This window comes from Vidua chalybeata, chromosome 3, assembly GCF_026979565.1.
Source record: "Vidua chalybeata isolate OUT-0048 chromosome 3, bVidCha1 merged haplotype, whole genome shotgun sequence".
Taxonomy (NCBI): Eukaryota; Metazoa; Chordata; class Aves; order Passeriformes; family Viduidae; genus Vidua; species Vidua chalybeata.
In genome coordinates, this window is record NC_071532.1 from 44,631,801 (window position 1) to 44,650,493 (window position 18,693).

Consider the following 18,693-nt stretch of genomic DNA (forward strand, 5'->3'; position numbering starts at 1 on the left):
CTCCGCAGGGTCAGCCACAGGGACCGGCAGCAGCAGCAGACAGGGACAGGACACAGGGAAGGGAGGTCATCACAGGTCAGCACCTACCTGGCAGTTTCAGCCTCTGCTCTCAGCAAGATTAGTCAATATTCATTTCCTGTCACCTTGCAAAAAGAAAAAAAAAAAAAAAGGAAAAAAGGCATTGCTACCTACAACCTCTCAGCAAGTACACTAAACTTAAATCGTAGTAGAAGCCACAGCAGCTGAAGCTGATCCCTGGGTAGCATGAATAACATGAATCAGATAGAAACAAACATGCAGTACACCTACAACTATGAAGAGGATGAGTACATGACCCAAGAAGAAGAATGGGACAGGGATCTTCTCCTGGACCCAGCATGGGAGAAACAGCAAAGGAAGGTGTGGAAATAACATGTATCTGTCTGTGTGTTCTGTGTGGAATGATGCCCTATTTTACTGCCATGCTGTGTCTGGAATTGTTGGGGTTCTAATAAAATATATTTTACATTGTATAAACCATTTATATAATGTATAGTAACTATGTCATATTTTTAGTATACAGCATTCAATTTTTTAATTCTTAAGTAAAACCTATGTCAGGTGAAAATAATTCATGGGAGTCAGGAGGTTATTTTTGTATTGCACTACAAGTATTCTGTCAGTACCTCTAGATTTATAGTTAAGAATTTCAGTTACTTTTCACTTCACTTCCTGGGTCTTCCTATTGGAAAGCAGACTGAATTGATGTGTGTGTGCCTGATTGATTTTCAGAAAGAGTAAATTGCAATTATAAACAGAGATGAATGAGGTAGTTCAAAATTAATGTGCAGAAAACTTTGCAATATTTCTGAGAGCAGACTGAGAAGTCACTTTTGAAATTGTGATCTTGCAAGTCAGCTCTTAGCAGAATTTATTATTTCTCTCCATTCTGACTGAATGACCTGACAAGGAAAATATTGCCTAGAAATATATTCAGGCTATATTTGGAAAACTGTATGTCATGATTATGTTCCTATATGCCAGTTCAGTGTCTGGGGAAAAAAAAAAAACAAACCAACATGTCTGTAAACTCCTTGGAATGCACAGTTTAGAAGAAATGCTTCTTGCCTTGTAGGTGTAAGAAAACTATCGAGTCACCAAGAACTGCCCATATTCTTTTTCTGAACATAGGCAGAAATTATGATCCCATCAGCAGTCACATCAATGCTTTGGTACTTTAGTAATGTTTGCAATATCTAATTTCATAAAATTACGTTTTAAGTAGCATATGGAAAATAAAGATGAATTAATGCAAAGGATTTATTGCTTCCTAATTTAAAAGGTGATGTTGAAGTCACAGCTGACAGATCTGGGATTAAAAGGTTATCTGCTGGTTACAAGAAGGAAAAAAAGGGAGGGAGTGAGAGACAGTACTCTGGACAATAAGGTTGAATATGCATTTTGCATAGATGAGCAGCTTAAGTAGAAGGTGCCAATTTAGATCTAATGACAGTCTATCCCACTGTTACAGCTTCTATAAAAGCTATACTATAAAAGTGTAATTATAAAAGTTAGGGCTGTTAGAATAGTTGGGGACAGTTTGTTTGCTTTTCCATTAAAATTTGAAGCAATATTTTCCTCTCAGATTTAGCTTGTAGCCTTTCTCCTTCTGTTATTTTTAGCCAGTTTTGTTCATTTTGTTCATACCTGTTCAGATCCCACTGTGTGAGGATAAGGGGAGAAGTTCTGCTCTAAGTTGAAGTTCACTTTTCTTGATCTACCAGCTGCTGCAATTCCTAACGAATAATTAAGTTGTACTCATCAACACTGGCATTTGTTTTAATTTGGCACTCTTCAGATGGTGAACAATACTTGCATGTTTTATAATGAGAAGGAAAATTATTGCTGAAGTGCTTTAGTGATTTGAAACTGCTCAGCTGTAAGAGGTTGTGTTACATCTGATTAGGATTCAATTGTCCAGTATTTCAGAGAAGGCTGTTTTCAATAGAAAATGGGCAGGTTACTAGATACTAATGCATTCTAATGCAGTTTTTCTTCAATGCAGATAAATATTAAAAATTAAAGAGAGTTTGGATTAGGTAGACATTCTTATAATAAGTCTCTTGATTTTTACAGAAAAGTGGGGAGCAATTAAACTGCATTGAAAATTTTGTGTTTCCATTCCTCTGAACAAGTAGTACTTCAGCAGAAAGTCACATTTCCACACTGTCAAATCAAAGCAGACTCTGCTTTACTTCCATAGAGTAGAGAGTGTGGTTTTGCTATTTAATGTTGTCAGTTCCCAGGGTTTAGTTTTAATATTAATGTGGTACTATATTCAAATAAAATTTACAAGAGGGGATCCTTATTCTTCATCTTGGAAAGAAATCTGAATTTATTATTATGTGAAAAGTAAGTACTCACATTATAAAGAGCCTGATAAACTTTGTAGAATGTCAAGGCTTCTGTCTTTTCCTAATTTGTGCTAAGACAGTTGTGGAAAGTGCTTTCTTAGTTTCCTTATTCTTTAGGAGAAGACTGCAAGTACATGGGCACAGTTCTTTGTTCTAACTGGTAATACAATATTCAGAAGTGATTTTGGTGGAGCCCTGGCAGTTGGCAGCATATATTTTCTATTAGACAGTCTTGGAACAAACCAAAAATAAATGCCTTTGTTTCTATTGTGGGCTGCCCTCTCCAGACTTGCCATTTCAGTGATATGCCTGGTATGAAATCTGTCAACAGATGCTGGTAACACATGATGACGTCCATAGGATTACAATGGAGGTGACGCCTAATTATAACCATGGTTCATAGAATATTATGGTCTGCTGTAATCCAGGCTCCTTGGTGGTCGCAGATGTCCAAAAATACATGAAGAACACTATAGGAAGGAAAGCTGAGTTGTAGTTTAGCACTGTCTCTCTGAATGTGAACAACAATTTAAATGAGTTAGTTGAGGTAACATTTAGCCTGTGTTCAGGATATCAAGAAAATGCAACAATTTGCCCATCTTTGCATTAGACGCTCTTGGCAAAAACTTAAATATGGCTGGGCATTTCAGGCAGCAATTTTAAAGAAAGCAAAAATTGTATTTTGGATAGACATGCTGTCTACTGTAGAAAATAATTACAGCATCATGGCCTCTGTGTCTTTTGAATATATAGATGTGTACCATAAGAGACTTCTGAAGTCTGCTTCTTGACCCACTACACTTCCACTGCCCATGTGTGCTAAAACAGCAGCTGAAAGATCTATGGAAGTGGCACCTTGTTTCTTCAGTACTACACAGAAATAGAAAAGTATTGGAAATTAGAAAGCCTGGCCAGAGAGGGTGGAATTATTTTCTTCATTCTGCTCTGTAACCCTAGACAAGGTCAACTCACCTCTGACCTCAGTTTTCTCACTGGTAGAAAGAGGACAGCAGTGATATTTGTAAGAACTGGTAGAAGTGTTTTGTTCTACAGTCTGTCAGACGAGAGATCAGCTGTCTTTTATTCCCTATCCTGCTGGACTGGAGTGGAAGTGGAAATCATACTAGCTTATAATGGAAGACTTAAAACATAATTTCTATTTTCCTCATAATAAATTTATTTCTTAAGTTTTAAAGAAAGTTTCAAGACTCCACAAACCTTTTCCTTTTTCCTACCCTGTATCTCAGGAGAACTAAAAGGAACAAAAGGAAATGCAGTGTCCCTTAGCTTAGGAAACCAAGCACAGCAATGGTACTTGAAATGCACACACACTGTATTTTTGCAATGTTTTTGATCTGCCAGCACTGCCTGGTGAGCCATGTGTTTAACGTGGCTCTTGCCTATTTGCAACTTTTGCTATAAGTAATTATAAGAGTGAGTGTGCTTTTTAAAACTTTGACATGAACTGTAGTTTGTTAGATTTCCAAGGAAGGTTGTGAAACAAGCGTGTTCCCTTTTTCAGAACAGTTGTGTTGTATTGTATCTTAAGGCATTAAACTGAGCTCACATATTTAATGTCATGCCTTAACATCGTGTCTTCTGCAGTCATAAAAACGTGACACTATTGCCCTAATACATGTAAGGAAAGAACTGGGAACATGGTCTTTGCCTTACTGACGTTGTTATCGATGAATTATCTTATTCTAGCTTGCTCTGTAGCCCTACTACCACTTCTTTGTTAATGCAGAAGGGTTTTAATGTAGATGTCAATATAAATGATAACCATTTGGATGGGTATTTATATTGGTATAAAATAAACAAGATTATTTAAAATATTTATTTACCTTGATATTGCCCTCTTTCTGAATGCAAATCTACTTGATGACATTGAACATTGTGCATGAATGAGGACTTTGGAAAAGATTCTTAAGGAAAAAAGCTGTGTCTTTTCAGCAGTACATATCAGATTACTTTTCCAGTGTGACCTATAAGGATTTATCTGCATTACATCCTTTGGCTGGTAATATAACTCCTGTTGCCCTTGCAAGCAAAAAAAAAAACCCTAAAAAACCATTTGGAAGTCACGTGTATGGCAAATTATTTGGCAGGAGCCATCAGAACTATGGATTATGGACAATGTTATTATTTTTTCTTATGTTACTGCAGCTTTATTAAGTTCAGCAGATTTGAGAGGTTCATTGCAGCCTGAAAGAGAAATTGACCTTGTGTTCCGTCTGACTTCAGAGTCTATAAATAGAGTTACAGTCAGTATCCTGGATTTACTCTAAAGTTTACTTGGTCTTCTATGGATGGAATCTAAGTTGCTTTCTTATCAGAAACCTCTTCCTGTAAGAATTCTACTGGTGGGTGAGAAGACAGATATAGTGGTAAGGAACAACTTCATTCTTCACTGGGCAAGAAAAATAAGCAAGGATGAATGAATGAAAAATAAGTATAAGACAGAAAAGGCTTGGCAGGAGAGGCTGGATGCCACCAGCAAAATTAAGTTCTACAGAACAACTTCTCATGGATTTACAGGCTCCAGATTGTAATTGTTGTGGACAATATAACTATATCCTCAATGTGTGGAGGGCATTCCAGCTTAGGTCTTCCTCTTTTACTGAGATTATCTGGAAATAAAATTGGCTTTTTTTTTTTTTTTTTTTTTAAAAAAAAAAACCATGTAAAATTCTTTCCTTGAATAATGAGCCTTGGGGTTCGGCTCGCATGGCAGACACAGAAACCACCACTAGAGGGTTTTTTTACTGAGGTGGCACTTTTTACCCACTTGGAATACCAGTGCGATTGCTGAGAAGGCACAGATTCCCCTCTGCAAGTAAGCAACATGAGCAGGGTCTGGACATGAATGTAGGAGGTGTAAGGAAGCAAAAGGTCCTCTCCTTTCTAAGAGAGTATAAACTTCTCATTACCTATTGCTAGTATTAACCTATTAACAGTTGCATATTTCTTATAAAGAGGATATTTCTTATGAAGAGTTTAGTAGCTTTAGAACTACGTTCAAGAGGGGATTGAATATGCCAGGAGGAAAATCATCCAGAGTGAAAAGCAGAATGATAATGGAAAAACCATGTGCCACAGTAGCATATGCTGTTTCATATGCTGTGTCCTACACTGCAGTTCTTTCCCTCCCTTACCTTTTATGCAGATAATTAGGATTATGTAGGTGAATTGGGAATTCTGTTGGCTGAAATGCAGGATTTTCTATTAGTATTAATAGTCAAAAAGTGCCAACAGTTTCACCTTCTTTAGATTTTTTTCACCCTAGTGTTCAGCAAGTATTTGACTGTCTTGTATAGAATAGCAATGTCTTGCCAAATGACACACGTTACTGTAGACACAGAGTGCACCTTATCAAACATACATTTCAGCATTCCAAGGCCAAATGCTCCTCTTTCGGGTGCATCAATATTTTTTTTTCAAACCGTAGATGCCAAAAGCTCTAGCATTAAGAACACACAAAGAACATCTCTTGTTTTCTTTTAAACCCTATGTGCATTCTCAGTGGGAGATGGCCCCATGGCTGAGAACTTTATAGCCAATAGACAAATATTTTTTTTTTCTACAACAGCATGTCTTGATTTCTCAACATATACTCTAACTGTCCCAAGTATTAGACACTGATGCAACAGAAAGCCATGGAGTGGCAATTTCGTTTATCCTTTGAAGAGTTGCCATGAGAGCAGAAGGAGTCTCTGTAGATATAGGGAATGTGTTTATGCCCTGTTCTGTACAATTTGCCTCTTGGAGATTAGTGCTTTTTAAAATAGTAACATGTAAAATTCCTCTTGCTGATGTTACTTGCATGGACTGGTGCTTGAAAGGAGCATGCTGAAAGGATAGCAGAACGGTCATATTTTGTCTTGGAAGCTGTCAATAAGGTGTGCATCCCTGAATACTGTGGTGCCGGTATATAAAGGAAAGAATCAAAGAAAACTATTATGAAATTCACTTTACAGGAAATGATTATGTAGGTACTTTGTTTGAATGGGAAGGTTTTCTTTATCAGTACTAAATGAGAGAAATCAAACAATCAATATTATGTTTTCTATTTAAACTCAAATGAACCTCTCAATGTTGACCCATTCCAGGCTCTATATGCTTTTAAGTGTTGTCAAATTGATAATTCTTACAGTCTCAGTTTAGCTGTTAATTTCCATTGACCCCCCAAATATCTGCCAGCAACAGATTATGAAAAGAAATTATGAGAACCATTTTATAATGGGAAGCAAAGGCTACCTGCTTCCTTTACTCATAGATACACACCACAACCTCCCCTGAAATTTGCATAGTAAAATGTCTGTCTGTAGGTACGCTGATCCAATTAGTAAGACAATAAGGATTGGAAGAAAGTATGGATCTAAGTGGGTTTCCATAAGCTGCAACCAATGTGCTTAAGAGCTAGAGAAAATCTGTGTGTTAAGCAGTGTACTTTGCAATAATCTCTTGGGGGTGGGATGTCTGCATCTTGCCTGAATCTCTGTTTGGGTCACTGGAGAGCTGAAGAGAGAAGCATGGAAGGTGTTTACTTGGGAGAGCTCTGAGGGTTTTCAGCCCTGAGACCACAGCAAAAATGAATCCATGCTTGTACAATTTCTAGCCCTGTGCAAACAAAAGCTGGGCTGGGGTATATTCTAAACTAATTCTAAACTAATGAATATCAGTAAGAAAATACCATGATTGCATAATCAATTTCCAAATTAAACTGGAACAGCTTTGCAAAATGAATTTTGACTGCTTTTGGCCAATGGGGCTAGGTCAAAATCTTTCATTAAAACCCTTCTGTCTTCTCACAAGACAAAAGGCATCATTATGATGGAAAAATCAGATGCCAGCAAATGCCTCACATGAACTGATCACTGTTGCATGAATTCTGATCTATGTAATGATTTTTAATTTAGCTAGTAATTTCTGAATTGCACTTTACAGTTCTACTGATTAATTTCAAAAGGACTGAGCATTAATATTTTCTTTAGTTGCAAATGGTGATTAATATGTAGATATTAGTAGTATTTTACAAATTGTACTGCAGACCCTGCTTACAGAGGGATGCATTGGATTTGCAGCTGGAATGCAGGTAGATCTGATGCAGGAAGAAACATGTCAATGAAATAGATGGGAATTTGTACTGCTTTGCTTTGTCCCAAGTCAAAAAAACCTGTTCCTCCTGTGTGTTATTTTATATCCTTACAAATAAACAAATATAAAAGTGCTTACACAGTTGGCAAAGTTGAATTGGTTTCAATGGCTTTACTGCCAAGCATAATTTCTTCTGAGCTATAATTGTTGGGATAAACAATGTGTAGCTGATGTGGTATTCCTCCACTGTGAGCACTGAGAAGTTGCTGACTCTGAATATCTCCTTTTTGGCCATTCATTCTTTACTCTCAGCTGGTATCAGAAGGAGAGTGTGTTCACACTGAGTACTCCATTTCTTCCTAAATTAAATTTCATTCCTTATAGTTTGGGATAATTTTCACATCTTCAGTGTTTGGGGAACACCATTTCATGAAATGCTGTGATAAGAGTGTGTGATGTTTGTTTTTAGATCACTGGATTTGTTGGTTTGAAATATGCCTCAGGCTGAGAGACTTGATGCATAAATGTTATCATAACTATACAGGTCCTACACAATGCACTATTTCTACACAATAAAATTTGGCAGGTATTTAAAGATAGAAGGTTCTTCTTTTCACATTAACAGCAAACATAGTGCTATGACCACCCTCTGTGCCTGTTTCTTTACAGAACCTGTAGCAGCTCTTCCTGCTGGCAGTACAAGGAACGCTTCAGTACAGATCAAGGCAGTGTGGTCTCAGTAATCCTCAAACTGCTGGTGTGAAAGGCTTACAGGGCAGGTGTTACTGCTCTGCAGGAAGAGACAGAGGCAGAAGGCTTTGAAATGCAACGATCTCCTTTTATGAAAGTGTCTCCTACTTGAAATTGTAGCTTGTAGAAATACACTTCATACTTTTGAAGGCCTGTCCAGAGGGAAGCAGAAGGTGACAGCTGTCTGGCTGATTTTTAGTTAGTTTCTATAATTGGACCTAAAATTTCTGAGTGTGCACAGAGGGGAGAAAATAAATCCTAAATTTATGTCCTAAGTGCAAGAAGGGGCACTGCTGCTCCTGTGTCTGGTCCTGGTTTTACTCACTTTTGAGTTATAAAGACACATCGCTTTGTCCATGTCTTCATCTCCAAAAGAGTGGTTGTAGTACCTATGTGCTGGCTTTGCAGATGGCAGTGATAAGTTTTACTGTACTTAATATGAGTAGGATTTTCCATTTGCTTCAAATGCTTCCTCCCAACTGCTCTGATCTGCCAGAATTCCTTCAACTTGAAATCAAATGTTTTTATTTATCTTCAAAAAATTTGTAAATTCAGGAAGTCCAGTCATCCATTACTTTGATAACTTGCAGAACCAAATTTAGAGCAGACAGATTCTAATCTTAACTGCCCCTCTGAAAAGCCTTGCTCACCCCCACTACCATAGCAGGAGTCTGTGGAAAGTGACTACCCCAGGCTAAATTTAGCATCTATGATTATTCCTTAAGCATCTAAGGAAACACTCATATTTTTATAGGTGTTGAACATCCAGGCATTTCCACTGACGTCAGGAGGAACTTCGGTCTATTTTGCGCCTTTGAAAATCAGCCTGTCATTTTGGCAATCACAGAAAGGCTTAACTATCTAGCATTAAGTGATTTTTAAAGTTCTGTTTTATATTTAATCTTGTCACCAGTGTAGCTTTTCGCTGCTGCAAGACTTAAGACATTGCACTCTTTAATGTGAAGAAAACTGGTACCCAGCTGCATTGAATTCAAATTTAAAAACAACCCCAAACACCCAACTATAAATGATTGTGTAGCTCTGGGGTATTATTTCACCTAGAGGAGTTCCTTTAAGCTATGAAAACCTCTATAATCCAAGCTCATCTCCAGCTTGGTTCTAGAGAGTAGTTCCACTTCAAGTTTTCTTTGGCAGAGTAGCTGATCATCTTTGACTCTACTGCTATCCATGGGCTTCCAGTCCCCTTCATTTGCTGTTACAATGATCTTCTGCTATATACCAGATCATGGAAGAAATTTGAGGCAACCCTCCCTCTTCTTAATACTTCTTAGTCCTAAATAATTTCAGTAATGTGGTTTGGAGTGCAGCCCTGCAAGCAGCTGTATCTATGCATGCACGTATTATGTACTTATCATCCATCTGGCATTATAGTAACAGACAAGCAAAACACCAGACATGAGCCTGAAGTTGATTTTCTTTCCTTTTGTCTAAGGCCTTCATTTCCATGACAGAGCACAGGTCTCAGAATGGCTCCTGTTGAGAAGAGAGATAAAGAAAGAACTGTTTATTTAATTGATAAAGCAGTTTGCTTATCACAAACTGTCTAAAATTGTTGTTTATGCTTTCAGCAGTTACAGTCATCATTGTTTATTTGCCCATCTATTAGTTAAATGCTTGAGAACTGGTTACTTAGTTAAATTTCTTATTCATATATAATCAAGTCATCCAAAGATCCCAAGTAATGTTTTGCTATTTATTCTGGTTTAAAGAAAATGTAAGTAATTTAGGAACCTGAGCCTATTTCAGCGTTTCTAAATGCTATTTAGAAACTCTGAAATTTGTCTGAAAGTCTGCTGTCTTACAGGATATTTTAACTGTTTTATAAAATGTTATTCTATAGATAATGCCTCACAAAAAATAATTAAAGCATAAACAAATTAACCCAGTATGTTTAAGTGGTATCTTTAACCACGGAAATAAATAAATTCTTTAATAATCAGTTTCTTAAACCAAGCATGAAATAAAAATAGATTTTTTTTTTAGTGATCAATTACAATAGTGAAGTAATTCACATGGACAGATTATGTGCTTTGTGTGTTGATAAATACTATATTGAGTAATGTAGCATATATGCCACAGAAGAGCATTTTGTTGCATAATTGGGAATTAATGTATGAGGATTTTCTTTCTCTGTAAGAGTCTCAACTGAAACCTTAGTTTAGATTACAAGTGAAACTAGATTTGGTTGTCTCCAAATGTGCTAGATAAAAGAGTGCAAAGACAACGTTTACAGTGTAGATGTTTTGAGATCTGTCTATTGACATATTTTCCTATCATTTATTGGTGTCAGAGACTTAAGGATGTGTGTTTTGGTAAGAGTAAAACTGAAAAAAACATTCAGTATCTGTCACAACCTGCTTATATGATTATGGAAGTGCTTTAAAGAATGCTGCTAAACTGGATAGGAACATAGTTTTATCCCACTCTGACTGTATTGAGAAATTTATAATGGATTTACTTACTCACCTGGCAATGTAATATATAATTACTGGATAAAGATAGCATGATGAAGAAAATCAACAGAGAAAGCAAAGGAAAGACATTTAGAAATCCAGTCAACGAAATCCTGCATTAGCCTACTTTAATTAATCCTTCTATTTCCAGAGGACATACCTTTAGTTCCTTCCATACTGTAATGTGTGAATGCTTCTTTCATATAATCCTAAATAGTATTTGGCCATTAAAATATCTATCTGCTGAAACAAAACTATTATCTGTGATAGTTCATGAGCTCTTGGGAAACCAGGAATTGTAATACAGCTGGTGGAAGAAGGACCTAAGAATGGAGACAATAGGAGATCCTATCTCTTTACTAAGAAGGGTCATTTGGCACTGACAGGGTAGTGACAATGCATGTTCCTTGTTTAATACACTTGAGCGAAAGCTCCAGGCAGCATGAGGTGCATTCATTTCTCCTTTGAAACACACTTGCAGATTTCTCCCTTGAAGATCCACCACAGTATCCTTTTTGGGATTACCTGTACTTCATTTGCAACTCCCCACAGGGAGAGACAAATGAAACAGAGATTGTTCTTTTCTTCTGTAATAGTGAAGAAGTGGACAACTGGAAAAGAATATAGAGGAAGAGAGAAAACAGTAAAATGGCTGGTCTCAAATATTTTATCATTGCTGAAACAGTTCCCTTCAAATCTGTTGGCATTTTTAATGCAGATCTTTTCCTGAAGAGGCCTTACAGTTTGTTCATACTCTCATGAAGCAGAAATACAGGAAAGGTGGTGTTCCAGAATTAACTCATTCTGAGCCAAGTAGAAATGGGTGAATTTCTTTTGACCCTATCACATTTCAACTTTGTTGTATATTTTGGTCCCGTGACATATGGAATACCTTTTCCTATGCTTTTTTTCCTCGGTTTTTCAATATTTAGATCCTTTGCCTAACTAGCATTTTGAGTGAGACTTCCCAAATGTCACTTTGCTCAAAAGCACCAGAATGCAAATAGGACTCTGTTCCATTAACTGAGCCTGCCTTCAAAAGTATCAGGAGTTGTCTTAATTTTGTTCACCCAAGATCTGTATCTAGAAGTCTTGTAGAGAGCAAGAGAGAGGATGCGTGGAAAAGAGATATTTGGGAGTGTGCATCAGTACTTTGGAGTTTCTACCAGAACTTAGACACTTCATGCTCTGCAAGCTCTCTGCTTGGGTCCCTAGTGCCCTGCCTGACTGGTTGGGGAGGGGTATTTGGACAGCACTTTATGAGATATGAATATGTACCTCTGTGTAAATGCAAAGTCTTTATTACATGGATGACAGAGTCCATTAAAACTCATAAAAATGTGTACATTTCTTTGTGGCATTCAATTTTGTGCAGTGTAGTGGCAAATCTATTTTAATGCCCTGACAACTGGGCAAAACCAAATTTATTTCTAGGCGTGCCGTGTGAGGTTCTGTGGCGTAAAGTGAGCAGAAATGCTGTGTAAGATGTTAGTAGCCACACTACTGCAGGTTCTAATGTCAGGCTTATTTGTTTATAGAGTGTACATGCAAGCTCTGCAAAGTGCAGTGTATCAGAGCAGAGAATATTTGGTTAAGGTGCTCTAAAGTTAGCTTACCCTGTTAGAGGGAAATATTGTTGTGCCATGCAAATAGCTGGCAGTCCTCAGAGGTTCAGGCTGGATGCTGTGAACTCCCTGCTGTGCTGTGTAGGAGTGCCCTGGTTCTGTCAGAAAGGCACAGGTCCTTGTGGGGGATGCATCTCTATTTCTGCAGATTTCAGTAGGAGGCATTTTGAAGGGCAAAATTTGGCAGTGCTACATGTAACAAAAAGAAAGTCTTCCATGATTTGTTAATTGTTGAAATAATAAATGCTAGAAACAGTATGGCTAATTTAAAGAGATCAGCATGTTCATAAGCTTTTCCTTTGAGAGAAATACAAAACCGACATCTGAAAAGATAAAAAAGGCCATTGACCAAAAATAGATTATTCAAAACTTTGCATTTGTGTTATTCTGTTGATTCCTTTTTTTTTTTTATTGTCTGTGTTTGGTTTTGTTTTTAAAGCTTTACTGCCATTTAAGAGCTGTGTTCTGAATATACTTGATTCACAGATAATTTTTTTCACAAATATTTGTTTTTTGAGGATTATGAAATACAAGTTCTTTCACTTTCTACAGCATTTTAAGTTTTCAAAATATACATGAGACTGTGAAATACACTCCATTTTAAAGATTAACAGAGCCTGTCTCATCCTGCATTTAGAGTTCTCAGTGCATGGAATGTATTTATGTTTCACCTCTACTGTGGGATAAAGGTTTTGGACATGTAAAGAGGTTTTATAATTTGAACTAAGTTATACAGAAAGCTGTGGAAGAGCAAGAACTCAAACAGTCATTACTCACAGTCTGTCTTTTCACTCTCATTGGAGAATGCAATTTAATATGGGGGCTATTATAACTTGGAAATTTGTTAGTAATTTGAGAACTTTGTTTACTTCACAGACTATACCATTATTTACCAGTCTCTAAAGCTAATCTTCCACATTGAGAATGTGCATTAAATAATGGTATGTAATCCAAAATCCAGAGGTATTAATTCTGTTATGACGAGGTATTAACATACTTGTTGGTTTACATAAAAGGCAAAGAGAGCAGAGTCATAAAAAGACTGTTGTGTAGCTGTAAATGATGTCATGCATATTGTGACTGAAGTAGAAGGGAAAATGAAGAGGTAAGATCATTATACACAGCAAGGGACTGCTCCCCATCAGTCCATCTGGCTACTGTGAATTATCCAGGGCTGCTATAATGCAGCTGGACTTGTGCATTTGGACAAAGGATTCTTATAGAGTATGGCTTGGATGCTGTTGAGGACCATCTTTTTCCAGGGATTCATGCATATGATGTGAATGAACAAACTGTACTGCAAAAATAGTCATTCACATCCAAGAGAAAGCTGACTTGCACTGCTTAGCAAGGTGGTGACATTATTAATTAAAAGTCTCAGTATTGCAAAGCCTTCCGAGTGGAATATTCTGATATCGCCCACACCCCATCTCATGATGAAAGATAACCTTGTGCTGAAGATGGACTTTTAATTTATTGGTTGGGAATGTGTGGCTGATGGGAACCTTTCACTTTTAGGTCAGTGTTTTGAACCCAAGCCAGGTGAGTAAGTGACAAGGTTGCTAACGCATGCAGACTGTTTGGTAATATCTATGAGGTGAGTTGTATGCTCAGTTTAACTCTCAGAGGGACAGGTGTCCCCATCACTTAAACCACCAGAAATGGCAGCTTCATTGGAGGTGCCCACAACTGACCTTATTAGTGAGAGGTAGGGACAGTGACTTTTCATCCTAGAGGTGAAAGCTAAAAAAAATTCTGTATGTGAAAATGCTTTCTCAGATTGCATCTGTGGGGTTACTCACAGTCGTTGCTATTCTTAAACAGTTCCCTGAGCTACTTCTTTCTCCATACTGGAGGGGCTGGCATATTCACTAAAGAGTTTAAGGAGAGAAGAATAACTAGCATGTAACTAAATTTACAGTAGTAGGTAACTGGTTTATACTAAAAAGCTTGATTTGGTTTTTAAATGCAGAATTAACGTTGGGTGACAGTGAACAGACACTGAAGATGTTGGTAGTTATGTATTGTTTTCTGTCTGTTCAGAGTAGGTTCTGGTTTTGAATAATTTCTTCACAGTTCTATATTTACAAGACATTTTATAGTTTTGTCAACTTTCTAATCTCTCTCGCTACTCTTTCTTTATTGGGCTTTTTTCAGGGTAGTATTTGAACATCTCAAAACAATGGTTAATTTCCCCACAAAATAGTGCTGTGGAATATGGAGGGTTTATTATTATCCTTGAATACAGAAGTGGGATGCTGGAAAGCACTCAGCTATGGCTAACATTTGCTCCCATTGTTTTGAAAAGGATTATAGTCCCTTGTGAGGAATCATGGGTCATAATTTGCTCAGCATTTAAGACAGTAAAAACATTTTTAAAATTCCTGTCTTAAGTGCATTGAAGGCTGTTGCAAAGCTGGGGAGAAAACACAGGTGCCAGGGTCTCTTCTCAAGGATGATAATACAGACCTCAGGAAAAGTGTGTACCCATAAAACTGATCATGGAATCCACTTTCATTTTATTTTGGTTTGTTTAGTTTCCCATAAACACGCTTCTGCCTATTGACTCGGACTCTCCCTCTACCCTCTCTTTCTTCATCTTTGTTTCATTATTGTTCTGTCTTCACCATCTTTTTTCTCCAATATCACTGACAGTTCTCCAATATTAAATTTCTTTTTGCTAAGGGAAATTAGAGGGTCATATGAAAATAGAGGATGGAAATGGGGATCACCACTTAAAGAACACCCTGACAGAAACAAAATTTACAGCTACCTTTTGCTTGCCAAGTGCTTGGATTCCTACAAGGGAGTTGTTTTCTGCTGAGTGACTTCTTTTTTTGTAGTCTTCGGATCACTTATCTGGCAGGACACAATCTGGCATGAAAAACTGTCTTCTTGATATTCTCCCTTTTCAAGGCTGCAGTGTAGATGTCAGTTAGGATATGAATATTCCATGAAGATCATAGAAAGCATGATTGGGACAATCAAGATTTCTTGCTTATCTGAATTTGGCTTTCTTCAAGTTATTTAACTGATTCGTTAAGATTAATTTGAATTGTAGCTCTGACATGAAACATGCTTCCAGACCCATTGTTTTGTTATCTTACTCAAATGTGATAAGCATGCACTCTGTTCTGTTATCCAAATGAGTAAGTGAAGAGTAGTATAGGAAATGCTTCAGGGCAGATGCCTACAGAAGTCTGTTTAATAAGCCCTTCCACTTAGAGTAGGCCACTACTCAACATTAGTAGGAATAAACTCTCTGTCTTGCTAAACACTTTCTACTTCTGTAGAGTCTGGGTGGGGGACCTTTAAAATACTTTGGCTTAACCAATGCAACTAGGACTAATGGCTAGAGTCTAGATAAAATCATGAGTAGAGGACATGCCTGTACGTAAATGCAGGCTTAGAACTGTAGTACAATGTTAGTTTTTGCTTGCTTGTCCTTGGAAGTTTAATTTAATATAAATTTGATTTAGCAGAAACTCATGCTTACCTAATTTCCCACTTTAATGTAAACAAAATATGCCAGACTTTTTGTAAGACTATGTTTCTCCCTTTTTTATTTAAATTGCCACATGTAAATTTGCCACAGACCATTCTGGTCTGCTTGGATGATAGGAGTATGTTAAAAAACATTCAGATTTCAGAGAACACATCAGAAGCAGGCAGGAGTGTTTTTTTTTTTCCCTGGACAGTTCCTTTGTCTTTCTAGTTCCTTCACCTTAACAAATTGGGTAGCTTGCAATTGTTGTAAAGATAAAAATGAGTAAAAAATCTTACTATTTTTATAATGCAGGATAAAACCATACCCATGCTTTTATTAAAGGTTTTCATGGGATCCCTACATCTTTTATTTCTGTGTTATTTTTCTGAGTAGGCATCTCTTACTTGCATGATGCTTGAAATTCCAAAAATTAAAAGTAGATTTAGACCAGCATTTTCCTATGGATCCTAAGTACGTTTTAGTTTCAAATGGGATTTTTAATATTGCATATGTTCTCACTTCTGAAATGCCAAAGTTTTTGTTTGAAAATACATTTTGAAGAGACAGAATAATTTTAAATTTAAAAAATACTCCAACAGACAACCCTATGGTACTGCATGTATTTTGAGAAGTCGCATAGTTGGATTTTTACAGATGCTTCCTTAATGGGTGTCATCAACAGTACTGAAAAAGGAAGGGGCTTCCTTCAGGGAATAGAGCTGTTGGATCATGGTATCATGATCATGGATCATGGTATCGATGGTCCATCAAAGCTCTGAGTTGTCTGAACACTTGCCTAAATTTTCACATTTAAGCCTGAGGCTTCTCTCTTGCATGTAAAGAGGGGTTATGTGCCTAAAATTTCTCTGCCTTTTCCAGCTATCTTAGTAGCTGGAATAAAGATATCTGCCTGCTCCTAATAAACTTTGCAATATTTTAACTGTTTTAGCCTCTTCGAAGACCTTGTGAAACCTCTCAGCTTCCTTCCTTTCCTTCCTGTTCTTTCCTTAAGAATAAAAGGCTGAGGTGAGGGTAGTGCAGGCAGTGACCCATACTAAATTTTCCATGCAACTTGCTATCACCTGATAGCAAGGTTTTTTTTTTGCAGTTTAGACCACTGGGAAAACATAAACTTTCTCTGTTGTCTCCTCTGAAAGAAAGAACTAATGTCATTCTGTAACAAAAGCTTAATAATCTTGATATTGCTCGAGGTTCAACCTTGCCAAATTATTCTTCAAGGGCTATTTACAACCTCTGGGTGGTTTTTTGGTAATAGTGAGCACTGTAAAACAGACGTGCAGTCATTCAATACTGGAGGGAGTTGCATGTTTTACAGGAAACCCTAAACTCACATGGGATTAGGCCACCTGCTTTGCAAGGACTGAGGTCTCCCCAGACTCTTCCATGCAAGCAAAATGCAGAGTGCCAATAAGACGTGTGCAAAGTCCTGTGTGATGAATGCATCCCTTTGGTGACTTCTCCTGTGAGTGATAAAACTACGGGAGTGGAAGGAAGTTCCCTGAGTTAGTAGAGCAGATCTGCTGACAGTGTAGAATGTGCCAGCATATCATCTCTGACACCATCTGTTCTGCTATATGTATGGATGTGCTGGAGCAGGGAGGGATTAAGCTTTGGATTTGGGGTACTTGTGATGGAGTTTCTATTCACTTCTATTATGAGATGGTTCTGTGCTTATCCTTTCTGGTGTTCCCAGGAATTTATTTTGACATAGTGCCTGTGATTTGAAGGTTTCCTTTTAATAACATTTTGGAATATGCTAAACATTTCCCCTACCTTAACTTTCATGCCATCCTTCACAATATTTTCCCTCTGTTTCACTTGAATTGTTGCTTTGCTCTGGTACATTTGGTGTTAAAATCCCAGTTTGCTTCCTGGTGTTCTGACGTGATCCAGTTGTACTGGTGAAGCACCTCTGCTGTTAGAGTTATTCTAGTTAATTCACTGACATGTGCCAATGTTTTTAAGTTTCCACTGAAAGGGAAAAACGAGCAAGGGAACAGTTAATAGTAATTCAAGCCAACAGCTAAAATATAAGATTTTGTTTCTTTTCAATTAATAAAAATATACTCATGAATGTATACAAGTACACAAGTATAGGTGCTCTAGATGCTCTAGGAACAGATGAAGATACCATATGTAGTTATTGGTTTACAGCAAGCTAGTTTAAAAGTGCTGTGCAATTTTCTGCTGCATTTCACCTTCCAGCCTCTTCTTTTGGGAACAGAATAAACAGTTAAGAGAACAAGGGCCAACACAGACTGTATCCTAAGTCCAGAGAAAACGTATGTAAACAAATGTGTTAAATGTTTGTATTTGAAGTTAATTTTAGACAGGTGTGTTCTCCTGCTCTAGTTATTAGAATTTAAGGTCCACGAAAAACAAGTTGTGATTCTGTTTTCCTTAGCAGGCACAGAAAGTATTAAATTTCCAATTCAAGTAAAACCAAAAGACTTCTTTGAGCAAATAGCCTTTCTTGGGCTGCTGATAGGGTACAGACAAGCAGATGTATGGCTTTTGAAATAAATATTAATTTTTAACACTTAAAAATACTACAGCAGACAGAAATTGATTTGAGTTGGAGTGAGTGAAAGGCAAAGTTAACCTTGATATGATATATGTGTACTAAATAGGATGCAGGTCCCCAGTGCTTCATTAGGCTGCATCTACATTGTAAGAGGCCATCTGAATTTCAGTACTGAGTGCAAGTGTATCCCCTGTGCATGCAAGTTATGCTGCTGCTTTAGCGATACTCATTATGGACTTGCCATTGGTGCCAAACTAGAAATTTACTTTACATCTTCATGAGGTGGAACAAGTTGTCTTGACTCACCAATATTGGAGGGTGT

The 18,693-nt window shown here is 37.3% G+C and overlaps 1 protein-coding gene across 5 annotated transcripts in view; it reads left to right on the top strand.

The window, feature by feature from the left end:
- Positions 1-111: 111 nt before the first annotated feature.
- Positions 112-18,693, top strand: part of ACTN2 (actinin alpha 2) — a 67,378-nt gene continuing 48,796 nt past the window's right edge. For all 5 annotated transcript variants that reach the window (XM_053937186.1, XM_053937182.1, XM_053937185.1 and 2 more), the window contains exon 1: positions 112-399. In XM_053937186.1, coding sequence (XP_053793161.1) covers positions 265-399 — 135 coding nt within the window. In that variant the 5' untranslated portion in view covers positions 112-264. The remainder of the gene's footprint in view (positions 400-18,693) is intronic.